Raw genomic sequence first — 24115 nt, 5'->3', positions numbered from 1 at the left:
AGATGGTTAAAGTGGTAAGTTTCATGCTATGTATATTTTATCGCCACAGCAGAAATCCACCCTTTCCCACTGGAAAGAAGGAGGTGAGGTGAGGCGGGGTGGTGGGACGCTGCCTTGGGGGTGCAGGGATGGAGAGCCCACTCAGCGAGGCTTTGATGGGAGAAGCATTCTAGAGAAGGGGGTCTAGTCCGGCAGGCTGCCTGGCCCTGCCACTTCCGGCTGACTGGCAGGCTGAGAAGATGCCTTCAGGGCTCCCTGCCTCCGCTCCCTGAGGGAACTAGGGGCACCACCATGGGTGACCCGTCACCTCTGGTCAGCGTTCCATCTGTTTGAGGCATCACCAGGGTAGTGAGGGTCCTCAGCTTCAGTCATGGTCTCCTTCCTTCTGGAAGGCCCAGGGGAGTTGGGTGGGCTGTGAGGGCCCACCAGCTCTAGTCAGGTTGCCACAGAAGAGGCGTGGCCAACATCACAGCCAGGTGGCAAAAGGGGAGCCTTGCTCTCCCGGGACCCGCGTGCCAGGCCCTCACGAGCCCCAAAGCCTGGGGTGTCTGCAGCCCCTCCTTGCCTTCTGACTCACTGTTCAAACCCACCAGCCCTTCTGACAGAGCTGGAAACAGGCACCAAGCCCTCCGGAAGCTATTTTTAGGGTTCATCTGTTCTTTTTGATTTCTCCTCTAGATGCCATATTTTCCCACCCCCAGATCTGAAAGAGCTAAAGATTCTGGAAATCATTCATTGCTCCCCCTCTCCAGGTGCTCTCCCTCTGGCCGGACAGCTGAGCTTGTAAGCAGTGCCTTCGCCCCCACCTTCTCGTACCGTTCCCTCCCTCCTTCTTTCTGCATCCCTACCCTTACCCTCTGGCCCCCAGCGCCACAGGCAGCATGGAAAGCAGGTTGTTTGTCTGACATCATCTTCCACTCCCTGGCCTGCTAAGAGTTACTCACTCAGGCAATCCCTGCTCCACCAGCGGAGACTGTCCAATTGCCAAGCAACCCCCTGTCAGCCAATCACAGAGCTCAGAGGTGATGTCATGGCGAGAGCGAGCAGTGGTGCTGATGTGGAGAGAAGCCCAGGGTACCACTAATTGAGGGAGTGAGGAAGGAAGCACCTCGCCTGAACAGGACCGCAGGTAAGTGGGAATGGAATGCAAATTCTTTGAGGCTTTTCAGACAAAAGAAAAAATTATTAGCAGCCGCAGGGAGGAGGAGCGAGGGGCCTGGCGCCCTTTGTGTTTCCTTTTGGTTTCATTCAATCAATGAAACTTTGTGAAATCCTGACAGAAATGGGGTGAGGTGAAAAGAATGGGGCTACCCCGAGGGGCAAGGGTGGGCTACAGGCAGTCCTTCTGTTCCAGAGCTCGGAGGACAGGTGCGAATTGCCAGGGTTTCTTTTGGGTCAGATGTCCATGGTGAGTTCTTTCTGCATAAAAATGTTTTGTTGCTTTGGGAGAAAGGTTTTGTTCAGAGTCCGGCTTCCCTTGGAGCTGGCTCTGACCCGTGATTTGTTTCAGGCTAGAAGCTGCTTTGTGTTTTACATTTCCTTTCTCAGCCACAGTTTTTCCTGGCTCCCTTTCCGCTGTGTATCATCCTTTTCTTTCTCCTCCGTCTGCACTGGGTTACTTTTTGCTCTTGGTTCTAAGGATGCAATGAGATCACCACCTCTTCCTGGCTCCGCCTCGCCCTGAGGTCAACCCATCCTACCTGGGCAGGGCCGGCTGGCTGTCTGGCTACAAACTGCGGGAACCCACAAGTGCCACGCCCTGGTCCCCGCTGGTGGCTGAGCGAGGCCACTCCTCACTCAACCCGCCGCCCTCGCCTGGAGTTTAGGCACTGCCCTCTTCTCATCCAGGGGACCAGGACCTGGATCCGCTGTCCAGTGGCCAGCCTTGTCCCCACGTGGCAGTGCTTTGTTTCATTCCTCCCAGGAAGACACAGTCAGGTGTGGAGGGGTCCCATTGTCCTGAAAAAAGGCAGGTGCCCGGAATCCCTTGGGGGGCTCAGAATATTGAGGTAGCTTGAGTCCAAACACCCTGGGCAGGAATACCCTCGTGTCTCAAGACCAAGAGAACAGTGGGCGGGGATGGCCAGCGGTGGCCCGCTGGAGTCCTGCGGGGTGGGTGGCAGACTGAGAGAGAATGTGGGAGAATCTGTCTCTCCTGACGCTGAGCCCCTCTCTAGGGGGAGGAAATCTCTCCCACAGGCAGGGAGTCAGGGTGCTAGGGGGAATGAGATCATCCTTCTGTTGAGGAGATAATCATAGTGCTGGAGAGAGTGGTGAGGAAGCAGAGGGCCAAGGTCTGATTAGCAGCTCCACTGAGCAAAGCTAGAGTCTCCAGAGACTCTGCCCTGTCCTCTAGGGCCAGCCAGCCCCCTCCTCTCAAGCATGCCCCAAGCCCCCACCTTGCTGCTAGGAACTCCTTGAAACCCACTTGTCACCAGCACCAGAACACCTGTCAGCAGGTCCCAGACCTTCTGTGATCCCCGGCTCCACCTGGCCCACTCCTGGAACAAGTTTGGAGTGGACGGGGATCTTTAACTGCTAGATGGATTCACCACAGAGCATTGTAGGGAGTGAGCTCCCCATCACTGAGGGCATTCAAACAGAAGTTCGATGATCACCCAGGAGATCGGTTATAGAGATTTCTGCATTGTGTTGGAGACTGGGCTAGATTAGTGTTTTTCAAACTGCTGACTGGGATCCATTAGTGGACTGTGAAATCAAATTTGGGGGTTGTAACTGATATATATATTTTTCAAATAAAATGGAGTTAGAGTAGAAAAAAAGTCAAAACACGTTCCATATAGTAGAGTAAATATTTCCTATGCCATTTTTTAATGATGTGTTTTTAGTTATATAAATATTTGTAAATAAATTATGTTTATAAACATATTTAATAAATGTCATATTTATAAATAAATACACCCATATTTACGTCTATATTTTAGTTATGTGTATATTTATGTGTATCCACGTAGATGTATCAATGACTATATATATGTGTGTGTATATGTCAGTATTAGGACATATACATGCTAGCTCATGATATAAAATGAAGTTCTTTATTGTCGGTCCCAGTAAGAAAAAAAATATTGGCTAAGGGACCCTTATGACCTTTTCTAAGACTATAAGCCTATGGATAATTCTTACTAGACTATGAACTTCTTTTGAACATTTTTTTTTTTAATTTGGTAAAATACACATAACATGAAATTTACCACTTTAGCCATTTTTACGTCGTGTTGACTATATTCCCATTGTCGTGCTGCCGTCACCACCATCCATCCCCGAAACTGTTTTTATCTGTCCAAATTGAAACTCTGTCCCCGTTGAACACTAACTCTTCATTCTCCCCTCCCCCCAGCCCCTGGCAACCCCCATTCTATTTCCTGTCTCTGTGAAGTTGACCATTCTAGGTACTTTATATAAGTGGAATCACACAGCATTTGTCTTTTTTATGACTGGCTTCTTTCACTTAGCATAATGTCCTCAAGATTCACCCATATTGTAGACTGTGAACTTCTTGATTTAAAAAAAAATTTTTTTAACATTTATTTATTTTTGAGAGAGAGAAAGCGAGAGCGACAGAGTGTGAACAGGGCAGAGGCAGAGACAGAGAGGGAGACACAGAATCCAAAGCAGGCTCCAGGCTCTGAGCTGTCAGCACAGAGCCCGACGCAGGGCTTGAACCCACGAACTGTGAGATCACGATCTGAGCCGAAGGACTGTGACCTTTTTTTTTTTTTATTTTATTTAAAAAAAAAAATTTTTTTTTTTTTAACGTTTATTTATTTTTGACACAGAGAGAGACAGAGCATGAACGGGGGAGGGTCAGAGAGAGGGAAACACAGAATCTGAAACAGGCTCCAGGCTCTGAGCTGTCAGCACAGAGCCCGACGTGGGGCTCGAACTCACAGACCGCGAGACCATGACCTGAGCCGAAGTCGGCCACTTAACCAACTGAGCCACCCAGGTGCCCCAGGACTGTGACCTTCTTTAAAGGAGAACTATCTTGTTCAAACATGTCCCTATGACCATATACAATATCAAGTGTCCAAAATCCAAGTACTGTGTTTAAGTGGAAAAACTATCTCTTTAGGAGATCCTGTGTTCTAAAGGACCCATCAAAAATGGAAAAAATCTGTCCTTCCTGAGCAGAGTGTTGAACAGACATATTATTGGCTGGTGGGGTGGTGGGAGTGTCTTGCATTTTTTGGCTTAATATCTAGATTTCCTTTTGGCTCAGTAAAAGAAATCCAAGGGCCAAGCACAGTTGCTGCTTCTCTCATCCGACTAGGCCATTTAAACCACATTTGCCCTGTGGGACATGAGTGGGCTGACTGATGAGGTTTAAAGTAGGACAATAAAGATTGATAAACTGAGATCCAGAGTAAGGTGTGACAGATAGGGAGGCAGAAAAGGAAGGGAAGAGAGAGGAGAAGAGAGAAGGACCAAGTGTTTATATTAAACCAATCACATAGAAAGAACGGGAAAATTCAAATCTTCTGTGCTGTTGATTTTATTTTCTTTTATTTTTTAAAGTTTATATATTTATTTTGAGAGAGAGAGAGAGAGAGAGTGGGGAAGGGGCACAGAGAGAGGGAGACAGAGAGAATCCCAAGCAGGCTCTAACAGGAGGCTCGATCCCACGAACCGTGAGATTATGATCTGAGCTGAAACCAAGCATCGGACGCTCAACCAACTGAGCCACCCAGGCGTCCCTGTGCTGTTGATTTTAAATAATTGGATATTTTCAAAATCAAAATCCTAATCCAAGAAAGACGTAATTTTTCCTGAACCCTTAAGATCCTTTCTCCAGACCCCTTGATATCTTTGTTTTATTTCCCACTTACCTGGAGACTATCATTTGCAGACACAGAATTCCCAGAGATTTTGAAATGACAGGTAGGTAGAGCTGAGACCTTTATTTGGGGAGAGGGATAGGAATTTGGGGAAAAATGATGAAACATGCAAAATGTAATTTTTATAATGCTCTGTAGAGAAACAAACTCTACCCCGCTTTCTTTTTTGGCTTGTCTAATAAACATTCATCATGTATGATTGAATTTGCTTATTAAGTTAGAATTTGCTATATTTGGAGATGTGATAGACTGGAAAAATGTTACTTTGTGTGTTTTTCTTTGAGGAAGAGTAAGGACAAAGAAAATCTCTTCTGATATTTTAAAAAACATTTTCTAGGTTTTTACATTTTTAGTTCCACTAGGAAGACAGGAAAATACATAGATAATGGGTACATTACCCCTGCCTCCCCATACACATCTATCCTTTCCCCCTTCCTTCTCTCATGCTCACTGGTCTTTTCTATCCATTAAAACTGATCGCCGCTGTGCGTCCATTCCCTTAGGGTCCTCTGTCAGAGGTAGGTGGTGGGAAGCAAGAGGACAGAACAGATTGAAAGGAACAGGGGTCTGGGGTGGTTGACTGACCTAATTTATGGCAAGGCACAGGCAACCGGGAGTTCAGAGAACAAACCAGAGACTGTGAATCCAGAGAAAGGAGCCGAGTGCAGGCGACAGGGTGAAAGACCCAGCGGGCAAGTGGGGGGGGGACAGATGCAGAGTTCCAGTGGATCATTTGGGTGTCAGTGCCCTGAAATGTGAACCAGGTAGAAAGCAAGGTTGAAACACAGAATGTGGAAGCACTAACACAACTTGACTATTGATCCCGGGATAGGTTTGTCTGTCTTCTGCATCTGCCATCAAACAGATATGTAAGGACTCAGTAGGTACTCCACAAACCCTTCTTGAAAAATATATTACCCCGGAAGTAGTCTCGGTAGCCAAAATTTTTTTTTTATCAAATTAAAGAACCCAAATACAAAAAAGATATGACATTGCTAATGGTTACCACGAAAGAAAGCACTAGAATTTAGAGCCTCTGTCTCAATATAATCAACGCATTTACAAAGCTGAATGCAAATGTCGAATATCTTAAGGCCAAGGAATGTGTCTATTAAATTTATCATTATATATACATGTATAGTGTCTTAGCATCTCCCATAGTGCATATAGTAGGTTCTCAATGAATGTTTGTTAAATGAATAATTTAAGAAGGAAATCATTAATAATAATCCAGAACTGAAAACACAGTCACTGTGACAAAATCAGAAATTTTGTAGGGAAGGAAATTAAAGTATGCAAAACTCTCATCTCTCACGAAGAAAAACGTTAGATACTGTTTTCTCCTTAAAGTAATAAAATATAGATAGAAATGATTTTAACTTAAAGATCAAACACAAGATGTGAAACATACAAAGCATTGGGGAAGAATGAAAGAATAATGAAAACAAGAATAATATTGCCAAAGGTGAGACTGTCCCTTGATTATAGGTTAAATGTAGGTTGGGAACCTCTCTGTTCCTCCTACTTAATCTTGGGAAAGTCACCGAACCTCTTGGGGCTTCTGTCTCTTCATCTGAAAAGGGTGGGCAATGCTAGCGATCTCCAGGGCTCCTCCCATCTAAGGGCAGAGAGCTTGCCCCCTGGGAATGTCTACAAATCTATTGCTTGTTCTCTGCTGATGTGAAAATGATTTAATTTATTACACTTGGTAGGTCATGTGTATGCATTTTAACAGGACTTTTTTTTTCCTCATAAAAGGCTTTTTATTCCTTCATTTTCTAGCTTGAACATTTCTTAAAATTTTTATTTATTTACTTATTTATTTATTTCCAAGTTAGTTAGCATATAATGTAATAATGATTTCAGGGGTAGATTCCAGTGATTCATCCCCTATTTAACAGGACTTTCGAAGACATTGCCTGATGCAAGAGAGAACTTAGTAGTGAGAATTTTAAGCCCTGGGGCTGCCCCTGGTGGGAAGGCAGATGTGGGGCCCAGGAGCCTTTGTGTGCCCTTCATCCACATGCCCTAGGCAATCATCTGTCTTACATTTTCTCTTGGCCTTGGATATGAGGAAGTACCATGGAGCTTTGACGTAAGAAGACACTAGTTCAAATCCCATCTTTATCATTTTCTGCTTGTATGACTTTAGGCAAATCAAGTAATTCACCAGAATTGATCATCAGTGAAATGGGTATAATAGTACCTATTTTATAGGATTTGGAGAGAATGCAATGATAAAATGTATATGTCCAGATTGCAACCATGTAAAAATAATGGACATTAGGAAAAAAAAAAAAAACAAAACAACTAGAAGGAAGTGCCAACAGGAAAAAGTAGCAACCTGGCAGGGATTTCTTTTCGTTTCTCTGTCACACAGATGTTTCAAACTAGGATTTTAATATGCTTATAATTAAAACATTACATATAAAATGTACATATACAGATATACGCAATTGAAAATGTCTGATAAACTGTAAAGTACTCCAAAATATTGCTATTGGTGTCACTAGGACTCAGATTACAAGAGTTTCTTCCATATGCTGATTCTTCCAAGTAATCTGAGTCCAGGGTCTCTCATGGTACCTGGGTCGCAATGCTCTGCACTCCACCCAGAGACCCTGAATGGAAGTCCATGCCCTGGAACTTTGCTTCTGTTTTTTGTCTTTCCTTTTTTTTTTTTTTTAATATAATTTATTGTCAAGTTGGCTAACATACAGTGTATACAGTGTGCTCTTCGTGTTGGGGGTAGTTTCCCTTGATTCATCGCTAACATACAACATCCAGTGCTCATCCCAACAAGTGCCCTCCTCAATGCCCATCACCCATTTTCCCCTCTCCCCTGCCATCAACCCTCAGTTTGTTCTCTGTATTTAAGAGTGTATTATGGTTTGCCTCCCTCCCTCTCTGTTTGAAACTATTTTTTCCCCTTCCCTTCCCCCATGGTCTTCTGTTAAGTTTCTCAGGTTCTACTTATGAGTGAAAACATGGTATCTGTCTTTCTCTGACTGACTTATCTCACTTAGCACGAGTGAGTTCCATCTAGTTCTTCTAGTTCCACGTTGCTGCAAATGGCAGGATTTTATTCTTTCTCCTTGCCAAGTAGTATTCCATTGTATGTAGAAACCACATCTTCTTTATCCATTTATCAGTTGATGGACACTTAGACTCTTTCCATTGGAACTTTGCTTCTAGTATGTTGATTCTTCTGTAGGTGTTGAATGGAAAATAAAAGCAGCCCAGAAAGTGCTATCGCTGTTAATTATTTGGGACTCATTTCCCCAGACTTAATTTTCCTTCTCTGGCTTGCCTCCCAATGTAGCTATTACAACTAGGAGGGGTTCCTCAGACTTAGGCCTCCAGAGGTGTGCACTTGTCAACAGGTGACTCCTCCTTATTTCCTAGAAGCACAACCAAAGCTGTATTTCTGAGTCCGTTAGGTACTGTCTGGAAATTGCTCCTGACCATGGTTCCCACCTCTCCTATTCTTGATCCCCTTAGAAGCAACCCAAGTGAAGGTGGTGTTCAGGTAAGCGCCAGCTCCCCAATGCCAGCTAATTACACACTGTTGTGCCTGTCCAGTGTCCTGTGGATCTCACTGGCCCAGTCTTGACCTGTGCTCTAATATCTGCTCCTTCTGCCTTTATAACTGCTGGAGAATTGCTGAAGACCCGCGGAGCATCTGCAGAACTTCCAGAGGCCCCGAATTCTCACCCAAGGGACCTGTTTCACATTTTCATCACCAAAAACCCCCGTGGTTACTTTAGGACCCGGCTGAGTGTTTGGCACAGAATTAAATAGTCAATAAATAATGTGGAAAGAATGAACCACATTCATGAAAAAAATAATTTCTCTCTCTCTCTCTTTGTTAACCTAGATATGGCTTTCGGTCAGAGTCTTCTGATCAGCACAAAATAACCAGGGGCACTGTGCAGAGATGAGCTGATTTTGTGACACTGAGGTAGTTTGTGCAGCTTATTTCCAGCACACGCATAACTTTGGTAGGACTAGTGATTGGGACAGATCTAAAGAGCCACCTCCCTGTCCTGCCTGTGTTAGAAGACCTGGATCAGAGCTCACTGCATCCACTCCACAGTCCCTCTATTGTCTCTGAACACCCCTGCCCCGGACCGCTCTATTCAAACCACTTGGATGTGTTAGCTTCCTATGCTTCAAAAATAGTCCTCATAAGATTTGACACATCCTGAAGGCCTTATCTGGGCATTCCTTGCAGTAACAAACAAAATGCTGGCTCACTTGGGCAGTGGACAGAGTTGCCTTGGGAGTTCTGGCATGTGCCCAATAAATAGCCATGTGGCACTAGAGACTTTGGTGCTCTTGTCTATCAGCTCCTGGTCACCAACTGCATTATAGAAACCCTGGGAGCAGGGGCCACCATTTTTGGTCATGTATAAAAGTTCTTCTGCATCCTTTTCTCTTCCCTATCTCTGCTGTTCTGGTGGCCCCCAAGTGAGCTTTTCCCTCACATCCTCGTGGTTGGGAGGAGGGAAAGGATCAGTATGAATGGTGAGGGCAAACCCTTGGACCCTGGTCCCATCTTGGCCATCAACTCAGTGTGATCTCAGAATCTCTGATCTCTAGGAAGAGCATCTGGGCACTTTGGAAGGGACAGTTGCTGGTTGTGTGGGAATCTTATGTGCAGTTCAGGGTGTTGGTTTACGTGGCCTCTGCCCACTAACAGCCACCTCTAGTCTAGTGACCACCAAAAAGCCCCACATATATTCCTGGGAGCGGGCTGCCCTCATTGAGACCCTCTGGCTAGTGATCACCAGTTCAGTCCCCTCCATCGCTGACATTCTGATATTCTAGGAAAAAACTGGGGGTTCTGATCTCTTCACTTTGGACACCTTGCCCCCCACTGTGCCACATGAGATCCCCTTCAGTCAACAGCCTTAATTTCTAGACCTTCTCTCTCAGCCACCCTCACTGCCAGTCAAAATGTACTCATTCTGCGTCTTACCTCTTCATGGCCTGGGTCTCTGCTCGATGGGGTTACCGCTAATTATCTACCAGTTACGTTAATGGTTCAGTCCATCAACAAAAACGTGTGATCACTTTTTCATACATAGACGCTTAGATGCTGGCACTGCAGTAAATGTACAGGTCAGTTTGCAAATGAGAAAACAGTGCTGGGTGGAATGCAAACAGTCCAAGGTGTTACTGGTTCTAGGCAGTTCTTCACCATTTTGTGCCTAGTCCTGGCTTCCAAACTCCTTCTCCTAATCTTTCCCTCAAGCTGATGTTGCCAGAAGAATCTATATTTGCATGAGTAGCAGCTAATGGCAGAGATGGGCTTTAGGATGACAATCCCAGCTCTGCCCTTAACTACCTGTAGGACTTGGTGTCATTAACCTGACTCTGCCGAGCTTCAAGTGCCTCCTTACAAATAACCTCAGGGAATAACTTGAGATAACGCTTGTGAATTTTCTGGTACAAGCAGGTGTTCAAGATGGGGTAGCTATTATTATTGCTATTATCATCAGCATTACCATTTCCTCTCTCTCTCTTCTTATTCAAACGATGAGGGCAGCGCCTTCCTACTGAATAGAATATAAAGTACAAATGCTTCGTCTAGCCTGGAGGTCTCTGATCTTCCCACTGCTATTCTTGGTCCCAATGAGTCTTGCATGCAGCCCAGCAGGTCCTCTGTGTTCCCCCCAAAATCCAGTCTGCACGCCCACACACTGTCAAGTTCTGAAGCCATGGCAGCGAGAGAAGCACCTGCAGAATCTGAATTGCAGCATAACCCAGCACACTCTCACTTTTGCCATTGGAAGCTTGAGTCCCCTCACTACGGGCTTTGCTGGATCAATAACTGACAGCCCCAGGGTGGGGCTGCCCAGGGAGGCCCTGCCTCTTGACCAGCCGTCTGCACCCATCAAGAATGCTTGGGAGTGAGCGCGGGGCAAGAGTCAGGAGGCCACTGTTGTGGGTTCTGGTTCTGTGCTATTGGCTGAGTGAGTGTGAGTCATCTACCTTCTGTTGGGGACCGCTTTGATCTTTGCTATGGCTGGATACAGTCATTGTCCTGGTCTTTCCTAGGACTGGGGAGGCCTGGGACTGGCCTTCGCCATAACAGAAAACACACAAAGAGCCTCTGGGAGGGCTAGAGGTTTGCCTCAGTGCAGAGATTTTTTTTTTGCCTTACGATGCTCTGATGTGTGATGTTTCAGATAGGATTTCCCCCCATGGGACTGACTCATGTCTACTCTGGCCTCTGTTGTCTCTCTTTTAAATGTTATTTATTTTTGAGAGACAGAGAGTGAGTTGGGGAGGTGCAGAGAGAGAGGGAGACAGAGGATCTAAAGCGGGCTCTGTGCTGACAGCAGAGAGCCTAATGTGGGGCTAGAACTCATATACTTTGAGATCATGACCTGAGCTGAAGTCAGACCCTCAACTGACTGAGCCACCCAGGTGCCCCTGGCCCCTATTGTCTTTTAATCTTCATATTGCCTCCCTGAATTCCTGGCATTTTGTCCTCTGTAAACTTGAGCAATAACATCTCTTAACGCCCTTCTCTGGCAGTTCTAGGACAAGCCTGGTGGCCCCATTGCAGTGCAGGTGTTTTGCTGTGGCCTGACAACATAACCCAAGCCACCATGCCATTTAACAGATTCCCAGCATTGTGAGAAGCTTGTAGGGACCAGGCCAAGGCTGGTTTGTGGGCCCTCAGGTTGATTGGATGTATCCAGGAGAATGGCCTGAGATGTTGGTGTCTAAGATGGGAGAACAGAGGCCAAAGGGCCATTCTGAAGGGCCTCCAGGCTACGGGTTAGCATAACCAGATCTTCCAAGTGGTGTGCATCCAATCTGGGTCTAACCCACCAGCCAACTTGGAGACGTCACGTAGCCGGGCTAAGTGCTGGGGAGGCAGGTATGACCCACCCCATTCGACTCTGATGCTCCCTGTTAATTAGGGGCAAAGTCAGGCTCCCTCCTGTGGCTGCCACCACACAATGGCTTGGGACCTCTTTTCGCCACTGGCTTCTCTAGAAGAGTCTAGGCCCTCCCCTCTGCCCCCTTCTATCCTTTCTCAGAATGTCCCATGGGCAGCAACATCTTTTGGGTCTTGAATGCAATAGAAATGTCACGACTATGGCATGAGGATTTCTAGTGGCCCCGTGTACCTGTAGGTGCACCTGTAGGTGCAAATATACAAATTATCTTAAGGAACAAATTGGCTGTGTATAAACACTGGTAGTTGAGATAAGGTGGAAGAATCATGGGTCTGAGCCCTGGTTCTGCCACTTACTGCATGTATTAGTTTCCTGCAGTTGCCGTAACAAATTGCCACAAACTTATGACTTGAAACAACACAAATTAATTCTTTCACCATTCTGGTGTGCAGAAGTCCAAGGTGTCATTCTCCCATAAGACCTTAGGGGAGGGAACTTTTGTGTCTCTTCCAGCTTCTGGTGGCTTGTGTATGCATCGATCCAATCTCTGCCTCCCTCTTCGAATGGCCTCTCCCCTCTGTGTGTCCCTTATAAGGACTCTTGTTATTACATTTGACGCCACCTGGATAATACAGGATGATCTGACCTCAAAGTCCTTCACTTAATTAAATCCGCAGAGACCCTTTCCAAATAAATCCACGTTCCTGAGTTGCAGGGGTTAGGACGAGGACGTATCTTATTGGGAGACACCATTCAACCCACCCCACTGAGTAGCCTTGGAAATGCCACTTACCCTTTCTGAGCCTCAATTTCCACACCTATAAAACAGGGATGATAATCTTTACATCATAAGGCTCTTATGAAAATTAAAATGAAAGCATTTGCCACATGGTAGATGCTCTATAAATACATATTTTTGATTATGTGGGCCCCAGTCCTGTGAAACACAGAGCTTTCAGTTACAGCTCCCTTGGCTATGCATGCCTCTGCCCATCTTTGGAGTGTCTCCTGTTCCCTGCCCTGGTCTTCCTTCTTGGCCTCTCTGACCTTTGTTCTCTACCTGGTTCTTCATGCTTCTATAACTCCCAGCACAATATCTTCCCAAGAAGTGTGGAAAGCACTCACTCATATTTGTAATTAAACCGTACCTTCAGGCCAGATCGGCTTTCCCTGAGTCTCCAGGACCATGGAGGACCTGGCCGCTAGCATCCAGTCCCTCCTCTGGCCAAAAGGGAAGAGCTCACAAGTCAGAAGAGCTGGGTCCCAGAGACAGTGCTACCACTAAGTAGCTGTGTGACCTTAACCAAGAGTCTGAGTTTCTCTAAGCCTCAGGTTCTTCATCTGAAAGTAAGCTCATGATTCCTGTCTTGTTAACTCAGCCTCAAGTGAACATTAATTGGGATAACGTGGGTGACGGCAGTTGTCATCTGTGCTCCAAGGCTGGAGGGCCTTGATCATCATTCCCAGCTTAGGCTGAGGGGCGCAGTCCCTGGTTCTAGGCACCCACCTTTAGAGAAAAAGCCCAGTTCAGTCCCCCTTCTTTCTCAGAGTCCCTTCTCTGCCTCACTTCACTTATTTGGACCCCTACGTCAGATCCATTACCTAGGTTAAAATCTGATGAGGCTCCCTCTCCTGGCAAGGACCCTCTCACCCTCCCAGTCACCTCATCAATCAGCCCAGTCGTGGGCTGAGATTGTGTGGAATGGAGCCTCATGACCAGGGATGTCCCCTCCAGGCCCTGTTCAGGGACCCACTGGTACTGTCAGGATCAGCTTGACTCGGAGTAAAGAGGCCTATTGTGCTGCACGGCGAAGGGGGCGGTGCATGGCAGGGCCCCTGGCTCCAAAGAACATGAAGTTGCTGGAGGGAACTTAGTGCTTCTGACCTTGTTTCAGAGCTTTGACCAGAGCCGGTTGACCTGGCTTCCAGTTGCTGTGTTTTTAACTCTCTAACTGCATGACCCCGAGCAACCCACATAAACCCTCTGAACCTCTGTTTCCTCATCTTCAAATGGCAATGACAGTCCTTAACTGCAGGGATGGTGAGGACCAGAGAGGTAGTGACTCTGAAGCAGGTGTGTGGGGGCTGGTGGCCACCCTGATGGAAAAGGACTAAAGGAAACACGTTTATTAAGTACCTCCTTTTTGCTGGATCCTGTATATATGCATTTCTCATTTAATGTGTGCAATTTGAGGTCAAGTCTGTGTTGGAGTCCACATGGGTCTGGCCTAAAGCTGAGCCCGCTGCTCCTGTTGGTGCTCCTGCCCACCCCCAGCCAGTACAGACCCCGGTCCCCATTGGGAATATGCCTCATTAAGGAAGGAAAGTGACTCTGAGTCAATCTCAGAGTCCTTTGCCTTGTGAGGATGCAGGCAGGGAAGCTGTTGGCTCATGCCGCCCTGGCACAGTGCCCACTGAGGGTGGCTGTGTTAGTCGGCATTCTCCAGAGAAACAGAACCAATAGGATGCATACAGAAAGAGATTTATTGTGATGGATTGCTCACGCGGTTATGGAGGCTGAGAAACCCCACGATCAGCTGCCGACAAGCTGGGGACCCAGGAAAGCTGGGGGCAGAACTCCAGCCCAAGTCTGAAGGCCAGAAAACCGGAGCTCTCGCGTCTGAGGGCAGGAGAAGACGGATGTCCAGCATAAGCAGAGAGAGCGAATTCGCTCTTTCTCCGCCTTCTGTTCTGTTCAGGCCCTCAACAGATTGAGCGAGGCCCACCCACACTGGGGAGGGTCATCTTTACTCAGCCTATCCACTCAAATACTAACCTGTCCCTGAGAGGGGGTGTTCCTGAGACATCCAGAAATAATGCTCACCAGCTATCTGGGCATCCCTTAGTCCAGTCACGTGGACACAAAAATTAACCACCACAGTGGCCAAGGATCAAGTGTTCCCCATGATGGCTACTTACTGCTGGCTACTCCTCATTCCCTTGCATAGCAGCCTTCAGTAGACGTCTGTCCCCTACTGTCCCTGACCTTCTCCCTCCCTGCTTCTCTTGTTTCACCTCCCCCCTCCTCTTTTGCACTCTCTGGTCAACCATAGACGTAGAGATTTCTCACCACACTCCCCCACCTCCAGCTTATGGCTCCCTTAGCACAGTGCCCTCCAGGCTTAATTCCGACTCATCAGTTAAGACTCAATGCAGGTGCTGCTAACACCCGGGGTCCCTTGCTGGCTCCCCAGGCCTCGTGCTGAGCATGAAGCCCCATCTCTGTGCTCCCACAATAATCCTGCGTGCAGATTTCCATCTCTGTACCAACCGCATTGTGATGACATTATTCCTTAATAATATTTGTCTCTTCTCATAGTTGGTCTTAAACGGGGTCAGGGAGTGTTTGGTGGGTAGTGAGCGAGAGGCCATGTGAACTAGGATTTTGACAGCCTCTGTCCAATGCCCTCTCACCCCCTATCAGAATGGACTGGGAGGGGGAATAGGGAGAAATTCAGGACACAGAGTTATTTTGTGAAAACCTCCCAAGCGATTCTGACTTAAGATTTGTCTCTCACCTCAGCCTTTGCTTTGGCCCAGCCACTGAGCCGCACAGAGACAAATGAACAGCTCTTGACATGTACAGTTTTGGGAAATCCATGTCTGATGTTCGGGGGGGCTTGAGACTAGAAAGCCAATTATGAAGCTATCCTTAGTGCCCGGAAACTGAACTTGCTTGCGGTAATATGGAAGAGGGGGGTCTGTGTTTGGGAAAGGGAGAGTGGGTGTGTAGAGGTCCTGGAGGTGGGGGCAGACCAGGTGCGTCCTGGGATTCCCTCCCCAGTTGTGCAAAGAACTTTCTTATGCGAATAACCTGTCAGTGGGAACATGCTCTCTTTCTCAGATTTGTGACAGCGTCCTGAGCTGGTGACAGACCTACTCTGTGACTTTCAGCCAGATTCAGCCCTCACATTCCTGAAAACATGACCCTTGCCGGTAGGTACAAAAACTGTCTATGCAGCGGGGCACCGTAGGGCAGGGTGTTTCTGTACACACATGTATGTGCTTACCTAGACACAGAGAAGGGTAAAAGACTGACAGAAAGTATACCCCAGGATTAAAAGGCGTTATCTCTAGATGGTGGGTGGGATCACAGCTGAGCTTTTCTTTCTTTTTTTTTTTTTAATTTTTTTTTTTTTTAACGTTTAGTTATTTTTGAGACAAAAAGAGACAGAGCATGAACGGGGGAGGGGCGGAGAGAGAGGGAGACACAGAATCTGAAATGGGCTGCAGGCTCTGAGCGGTCAGCACAGAGCCTGACGCGGGGTCGAACTCACGGACCGCGAGATCATGACCTGAGCTGAAGTCGGACACTTAACTGACCGAGCCATCCAGGCGCCCCAGAGCTTTGCTTTTACTCATCTGTGTGTGTTTTAAAAACTTTTTACAATGCACACGTATTATTTTCACACTGGATTATGCTTTCAACAAGTAAAAGGAAAGAAGAAGGAGAGTGCTTGGGCACCACACTGGGTTTAGCTGAGAACTGAGAGGGCCTGAGCATGTGGAGCTTAAAACAAGGTGCACTGGCCCCAGGGTAGTGGGGGGGCAGGCAGGATCACAGGCCGGGGCCAGGGCAATAGTGGGCTGGACTTGACCATATCAGCTCTAACTTGTGACCTCTTGGCTTTCAAATCCTCTCCTGACACAAAGAGACTAGACGGTGGGGGTGCCTTTATGGGCACCGGCACCTGTGCTGGGAAGGTCAGAGAAGGCTCACAGCCTGACCTTGCCACCCAGGGAGAGGCAAGACCAGAGGGATGGTGGTGTGCATCTTTACCATTCAGAGAAGTACTGCTGAGTACTTGGACTAAAATGGAGCGTGAATTTCCTGCATCTCGGAGCAAAGTAAATGGAATATTCTGGGCAAGTGTGAGGAGACAGAGAACTAGGTCCAGGGCACCAGGTTGGGGTTTGTGGTCTTTACCTGAGGGCATTCTGCATTCGGTACTAAGAAGGGAAACAATGTACTCAGGAGAAGATGGGGTCATCTGGGTGCTCTGGAAGGGTCAGGTTCTAAGGGTCTAAGGGTCACCTGTCTAAGGTGGACAGAAGTGGATCTGAATCACACACAGGAATCCTAAAATGGGCCGCTCAGGGCAAAGGGGGCTGAATCCCCAGGCAAGGGGTAGATTTGGGTGGTTTAGGTGCCGCTGTGGAGCCTGGTGACCCCTGGCTGCTCAGGCACCCAGACTCACACGGAGGCTGACTCAGGAGACTAGGAGGGAGTCACCACCTTCTGCCGGTGTTTCTGCAGCCTACAAAGAGAAGATGAAGGAGCTCCCACTGGTGTCCTTGTTCTGCTCCTGTTTTCTGGCCGATCCTCTGAATAAATCATCCTATAAATACGAAGGTAAGTGAGGGCCACAGTTGAGGGTGTAGCTTGTGGAGGATTCCTGGGCTCGTATCCACGAGTAGCACGCTCCTGTCCCAATTTTATGAAACTCTCCTCCCCGTATCAAGTTTTCTTTCCCAGAGCCAGTAAAACCACTGCAGCTGATTCTGAGGGTCTAAGCATCAGGCAAAGGCTGGTGTGGGGCTGCAGCCGGGGGGACTAGGTAGCAGCTGAAGGTGAATCAGGCCCTCTGCCTCCTGATCTTATCTTTTCTTCATTCATTTAACAAACGGATGCTGTGGAAGATACCGAGGTGAGGCAGTCAGAGATTCTGCCCTTGGGGAACACCTAGAATAGAAGATGAGTGCAAACCACTGGATTCCACAGTTGATAGGTCTCCTTAGTGAATGGTGGAGATGCTCTGACGGAGTCCAGAGCGGGGGCGAACAAGAGGACTTCCCCCTGCAGCCAGCCAAGGAGGTTGTGCGGTAGCCATGTTGCCTGGGACCTGTGACAGGGTCCCAGGACACTGGCAGGGGGCACTGAGTGGCCACATTCTGCTCAGGGAGGGGTGGGGAGCAGGTCACCTCTTAATTTCCGTGGGATTAAAAGGAAGGGACAGGTTTGTTTTGAAAACGAGAGATGGGAGTGCTTGGGTTACCTGAGATTGTTTTTTCTGTCTAGGCTGGTGTGGGAGACAGTGTAGGAGGAAAGATCAAAGCCAGCGGAAAGACAGTGCTGACTGGAGAGAAAGAAGAGAGCAGGGTAGGAGGGAGCAGGGGAGAGGTGGCAATAGGCTGAGCCATCAGACTGGTAGTGGGACGAGGAGTGGACGGGTGGTGGGTGGTGGGCAAATGAACCACTGGCTGCCACTGAGGACAATTTGAGCAAGAGCTCAACGACGGTAGGAGCCTGTGGCAGAAACAAAAATGAAAGCAGTTGCTACGGCCATTATTAGAAACCGCGATGCCTGGGACCTCTACTCTTGGAGCCTGAGCCCTTGCCATGGCTACCAGCCCCTTCAGCCCCATTCACCTTAGGTGCCTAGTTCAGGACCAACCCAGAACTGATTGCCTTGGGGACCCTAGAGCTCCCATATACGTGTGCATGTGTGCATGCTTTTGGGGCACCAATCTAGTTTACAGGGGGTGAGCAGCCCCTTTTATTGCTTTCTTTAGCAGACACAGTGGATCTGAACTGGTGTGTAATTTCCGACATGGAAGTCATTGAGCTGAACAAATGTACCTCGGGCCAGTCCTTTGAAGTCATCCTGAAGCCACCTTCCTTCGATGGGGTCCCCGAGTTCAATGCTTCCCTACCCAGGCGGCGAGACCCATCACTGGAAGAGATCCAGAAGAAACTAGAAGCAGCTGAGGAGCGAAGAAAGGTAAGTGCTGTCCTTTCTTTCCTCTATCTCAGCATGAGGGGAGGGACTTAGAGAAGACAGGTGGGGGCCCTGAGCTGAGGTCAGGTCACCACCAACGTACAAATATTTCGGCAGTGCCTCCCATGGATAGGGCAGAGAATGGAACAACCATTGAGGGAAACAAAGAAGTGAGGTACCTGGTCTCTAGGAGCTTACAGTTTGGTTAGAGGGATAAGGCACTGAATTACATATGCCCAAGAGATGGCCTTATATGCACACTGACAAGAGGAAGACATCGGCAAACACTAACAATTTAGGGAAAGGCTAAACAATTAAAGAAAAGGATCCTTAACTGGGGAAAGGGTAAGAAGGTCATGGTGTGGTATATTTCACCCCCTTGTGTGCCTTCCATGTTTCCTATTGATTCCTCTGACCCATCTTTATGGAAGCTCTTCATATTTTTTTTTGTAAATGTTTATTTATTATTTTTGAGAGAGAGAGAGTGCAAGCAGGGGAGGGGCGGAGAGCGAGGGGGACAGAGGATCTGAAGTGGGCTCTGTGCTGTCAGCACAGAACCTGACGTGAGGCTCAAACTCACGAACCGTGAAATCGTGACCTGAGCTGAAGTCAGACACTCAACCTACTGAGCCACCCAGGTGCCCCATAAGCTTTTCGTCTTTGAAGGAGAAAATAATCTTCTTCCTTGAATTCCTATAGCATTTCCTCTCTACCTCTTAGGGCATATGTCACATGCTAGTCTGGGTTAGACTTATATATATGTCTTATCTCTAGTAGACTTCTTGTTTCCCCAAGTTGTTAGGATAGTGCTTGGCACTTGGTATATCATCATTTAATATTTGTGAAGGAGGGAGGGAGGGAAGGAAGGAATGAAGGAAGGAGGGAGGGAGGGAAGGAAGGAGGAAAGGAAGGAAGGAAGGAGGGAAGGCAAGAGGGAAATGAGAAAAAGAACTGAGGGTATGGTGGGAGAATCCAGAGTGTCTCAGCTTCTTGCCAATGTGCCAGGCTCAGGGAGGCGTCTGTTCTGGGTGTGCAAATCTTAAGTGATGGTGGTGAAAATTCACCCTGGTATGCTCACTTTCAAGGGCCTCTCTCTCCCTTTTGCGCTTCCTTAGTACCAGGAAGCTGAGCTCCTGAAACACCTAGCAGAGAAACGAGAACACGAGCGGGAGGTGATCCAAAAAGCCATTGAGGAAAACAACAATTTCATCAAGATGGCTAAGGAAAAACTGGCCCAGAAGATGGAATCCAATAAGGAAAACCGGGAGGCCCATCTTGCTGCCATGTTGGAACGGCTGCAAGAGAAGGTAAGTGGTCTTGGAGAGAGAAGAGATTACTGGAAACTCTCTTCCTTCCATGGCAAGTATAAAGGGCCTACATATTATTTTAGGCATCAAACAGCCTCAGGTAGGAAAGGGGTGTTTCTGTTAGGTTGGATCCTTAGAGAGTTCCAAGGAATGTTCTGGGAAGTCGTAGGCAAGAAACATGAGCCAAGCTTTGGAATTCTGTGGGGGCTATGATGCACAGCTACACAATTGAAGTTTCTCATTGTCTTAGGGAGATGAGACCTCTTATCTTCTAGAGGAACCCTGTGTGATGCAAGGGAGTAAGGACAAATAAGCAGTTGTACATTCCCGGCTTCATCCTTCAATGAACTGATTCGATTTAATGCAAGATGATGATTTGGGCTCTTGGCTCTAAGCCAAGGGCATGATAAGCTGGGTTGACCATTGAGCAGGAAACCTGATTCTCTCCAAACCTCTTGATATGGACTGAGTGAGTCACGGGTCTTTCCAATATTCTGCCTTTTGTCAATACACCAAATGGTGTCACCTACATAGGAGAAACGTGAGAGACTGGGATTGGTCCCACGTGTCAGCAGAGTAACAGCCCGTTCTGCTGAGAACATGTTGGCCTCATTTCCTGAGTCTCCAGGCTGCCCCAGTTTCTCCTGCAGCTCCTGGGAGAGCTCCAGCTCTGTGTTTTATTTCCAGGAGCCGCCTGCTGCGCGGTGACTCCCGGGACCCGATCGGTGGCCTCGTCCCATGGTGAGCAGCGTGGTCCCCACTCTTTTCCTGCCCATCCACCTAGAGTCTCAGGCCCTTGGCAACAGCTACTAGAAAGATCGGTTTCTTCACAGGGGATCTGAATGTTGCGTAGGCCCTGCCTCTGGCCAGCATGTGGCAACCCTTCCACTCTCACGCTCCACCCTCCTAGGGGAAGTAAGGCCTCCACCAAGTATCAGATGGGAGGGAAGTGATCTGGGTCTGATTTCAGGCTTCCCCAGTTACTGAGGGCTGGCTAGGAACAAACTCTTGCAGGAAAAAACAAAAACAAAACAAAAACCTGGGATTGCGATAAAATGGGGCGTGGGCTCTCAGGCCAAACCCAAAAGAAATCATTGAAGCTAGAGCCACGATATGGTATTTAAACCATGGCAAAAACACGTTTACTTTTCATACCCCTATCCCCACAGCAAATCCATGAGGTAAGCACAACAGTGTTATCCTTATTTAATTGATGGGCAAACCATGTCGGAGAAGGTCAAATAACTTGGCCAGGGTCACACAGACACTAAGCAGTGCAGCTGGGACCAGAACCCGGTTCTCTGGGTACCATAAACCTAGGGGACTCTTTCAACCCCTATTTCGGGGGGATCAGTCCACAATCATCCTCTTTTCCCTTTGGCCAGAGAGGGGACCATTGGAAGCCAAAGAAAAGGAGCCCAGAAATCTAGGGTTCTCCCCAGAGAGCTCACCTGAGTGGAGGTAGGTTCTGAGGGGAAGAGATTGAGAAGGTCCCCACTCTGGTGTAATAGCTACGGAGGTGAGGTAAGACTTCAAGAAGCAAAATGTCAGAGTAAGAATCTGAGTGGGCATCACTCTTTTGGGATCGTGACCCCATTCACTCTTGGTCACTGATGGAGGCAGGAGGTGGAATGAGAGATAGATGTATGACTTCTGCCCTGCCCCAAGCCAATGCTTTGTGTCAGTTTCTGTGTGGATCACTGACCATCTGCAACAGATTCACCTGGTGTTAAGTTTAAAGCTACAGATCCTTGGGCCCTACCTCAGACCTACGGACACTGGCTCTCTAGGAATGGTGCCCGAGGACCCGGCGGTGTCACAAATTCCTTAGGTCATGCTGATTATGGGGTGAGGTTGAGAACCACTGTCCTAGACACACCACTACCCACACTTTTCCTAGGGCCACGGAAATTTCTAGGGCCTCTTCAGGGATGGATTCATAGTTTAAGATATATCCTGAATTCCTGGACTGACTTAGTGGGCCTACTCCAGGCTGATTTTTGATATGTGGATATGATGATGTCTGGATGATTGCCAAGGTCTGGTAGAGACAATATTTACTAGCACCTGCCATGTACGAGGTGCTCTAGGAAGAATGGGGAAATACAAAGAAGAAAAAGGTGTGCTCCTTGCCTGCAAGAAAGATACCGTTCAATAGGGGACCCAGGCAGATGTACAACGAGCAGTGACAGAAGGCAGGCCATGAGGTGCCCTGGAGGTGAACACTAAAGTCACAGAATTCTAGAGGTAAAAGGAGCTTTCCGTTCATGGCCCTCTTTAAAAACCAGGTTGCTGAGGCCTGATCGGTGACGTGATTGGTCAAGGTCACATAGCTGATGGGTCTTTGAAGTCAGATCCCATCTTTTGGCTATTATGCTGTGAGGCAAAGAGGGTTCTCATACCCCACTTGTGAGAGAGTCCACTTTCTGGAGTTGGGTGACATTTCCAAAAATTCTTCCGTCAATTCATACCTTAAGAGCCCTCATCTTTCACCAAAGGGCTTAAGAAAACAACTTGCATGGAGGGAGGGGAAGGACAGAAGTGAAGGCAGTGGTCACGTTGCAAGTGTTGGGCGGGGGGGAGGGGGGGGCACTTGTAATGAGGCCTGGCCGTAATGCCACATGCTCCTCTCGCATAGTGACACCGAGCTGCTTCTCACACTGAGTCAAGCAATGCACTGAGTGCGAGCTCAGGACGGCCAGGTGAAGGAGGGAGAGGTGGGTGGGCTCTGGGGTTGCTGGGACGTGGGTTCCCCGTGGGAGGTTGGCCCCAGTCAACGAGCTCCCCGGGCCGAACCAGTGGGCTCGCTCACCTGCCTCCTGCCAGTCTCACCTGCCACCTTCTGCCCCTTCTCAGGACGTCTTTGCAGACTTTGCTCTTCACTTCCTGTGGCGGCAATTCTTTACTTTGTGTTCTCTTTCCCCTGGCTTCCCTTTATCCCCTTATCCCGGGGGAAGCCTGTGTGACCTGCCCTTTTCGCTCCCTTCCTTCTCAGGACAAGCACGCGGAAGAGGTGCGGAAAAACAAGGAGCTGAAGGAAGAGGCCTCCAGGTAAAGCCCAGAGGCCAAAGAAGTTTCCAGAACAGCCGGACAGCTCCAGCAGCTCCGCAGTTCCCGAGGCAGCCTCGTCCGCCGCGGGCTGCTCTCCCAGCACTGGGGTTTGGGGGGGAGGGGGGTGGCCAGGGGTGTTTCCTCTGCTTTTGGTGTTTGTACATGTAAAGAATTGACCAGTGAAGCCATCCTATTTGTTTCCGGGGAACAATGATGGGGTGGGAGAGGGGAGAGAAGGAGAGAACTTGGGAAAGAAGATGGAGAAGGACTCACGGACATTGCAACCCTGCCCACCGCAGACTCAGGTCAAGTCCTTGGCTTTTCTTCGCGGTGAATGTCCAGGCACCATGTTGAGGGAGGCTGCAAACGGGGCAGAGTCCGGGGTGGGGCAGCGGCTGCAGGGCCCTGCGGGGGAAGCCCAGGGAGAGGGTGGGGGGCCCCCGGACGTGTTGCTTCCGCCCTGCAACAGGTGGGATGAGGTCCGAGTGTGTGTGTATTAACCATCATCTTTTGATCATCATGACCAATGAAATATTTACTCCAGGTCTCCCGTTCTTTATTTCCTGAATTTGTCCTTTCAGTGACTGACAAAATATTCTTGAATTTGGTTTCCACCCATCAGGGGGCAGCTGCCTCTTTTGTTCCTGAGTTTGACCATCAGAGCATCTGAGAGGTGCTGGGGGAGGTGGGTTAAACATGCCAGACTTTGGCATAATTAAAGAGTTCGTTTTTTGCTTTTCTCCTCCCCCTCCCCTCCCCTCCTCCCTCCCTCTCCCTCCCCTCCCCTCCCCTCCCACCTCCTCCACTTCTTCCTCCTCTTCTCCTCCTCCTCCTTCTCCTTCCTCTTCTTCTCCTTCCTCTTCTCCTCCTCCTCCTCCTTCTCCTTCCTCTTCTCCTCCTTCTCCTCCTCCTCCTCCTCCGTCTTCTTCTTCTTCTTCTTCTTCTTCTTCTTCTTCTTCTTCTTCCCCCTTTGTGGATTGTCCATTATTGGATTGAATTCACTGAATTGATGAGGAAAGAAATTCCATCTTGCCCGCTATGGGTTGACATTTGAATGGTCCCTGACATCATCCTAAGAAAGAAGTTCTCCTCACTTTGGGGGTGTGGGATTCTAGGTGGTCACAAAAAGTGAGCAAGAAAATTAAATGTCTGTTAGTGGAAAGCAGAGGGATCATTTCAGAGCCAGCATTCACCTTATCCAGAACACTAAACCATGAGCAAGAAAGGGGTCTCCCTCCCCTTCTTCCCTGCAAATAAGGGCA

At 48.2% G+C, this 24115-nt stretch overlaps 1 protein-coding gene across 4 annotated transcripts; it reads left to right on the top strand.

Moving 5' to 3' along the window:
* The first annotated feature begins 1001 nt into the window (after positions 1–1001).
* Positions 1002–23391, top strand: STMN4 (stathmin 4). Of its 4 annotated transcripts, XM_086703738.1 has the most exons (8): positions 1002–1129; positions 15621–15712; positions 17034–17129; positions 17796–17876; positions 18290–18498; positions 19611–19802; positions 20490–20543; positions 22798–23391. In XM_086703738.1, the coding sequence occupies exons 2-7, from the start codon at positions 15700–15702 to the stop codon at positions 20508–20510; spliced, it is 612 nt and encodes a 203-aa protein (XP_086559864.1). In that variant the 5' UTR covers positions 1002–1129; positions 15621–15699; the 3' UTR covers positions 20511–20543; positions 22798–23391. The 4 variants fall into 4 exon arrangements, with proteins under 4 accessions (XP_086559864.1, XP_086559866.1, XP_086559863.1 ...); XM_086703740.1 differs by lacking the exon at positions 17796–17876; XM_086703737.1 differs by lacking the exon at positions 20490–20543.
* The last annotated feature ends 724 nt before the right edge of the window (positions 23392–24115 follow it).

This window comes from Puma concolor, chromosome B1, assembly GCF_028749965.1.
Source record: "Puma concolor isolate L17-30 chromosome B1, mPumCon1.1.hap2, whole genome shotgun sequence".
In the NCBI taxonomy this organism is placed as follows: Eukaryota; Metazoa; Chordata; class Mammalia; order Carnivora; family Felidae; genus Puma; species Puma concolor.
Note: the sequence above shows the minus strand (reverse complement) of the source record. Positions and strands in the feature narration are given on the sequence as shown.

What these genes read in the sequence shown, in the direction of transcription:
- STMN4 (XM_086703737.1), top strand. An exon ending in ATCATCCTATAAATACGAAG is followed by an intron (nt 17,130 to 17,795) that starts GTAAGTGAGGGC and finishes TTTTCTGTCTAG; the next exon opens with GCTGGTGTGGGAGACAGTGT. An exon ending in CAGCTGAGGAGCGAAGAAAG is followed by an intron (nt 18,499 to 19,610) that starts GTAAGTGCTGTC and finishes GCGCTTCCTTAG; the next exon opens with TACCAGGAAGCTGAGCTCCT.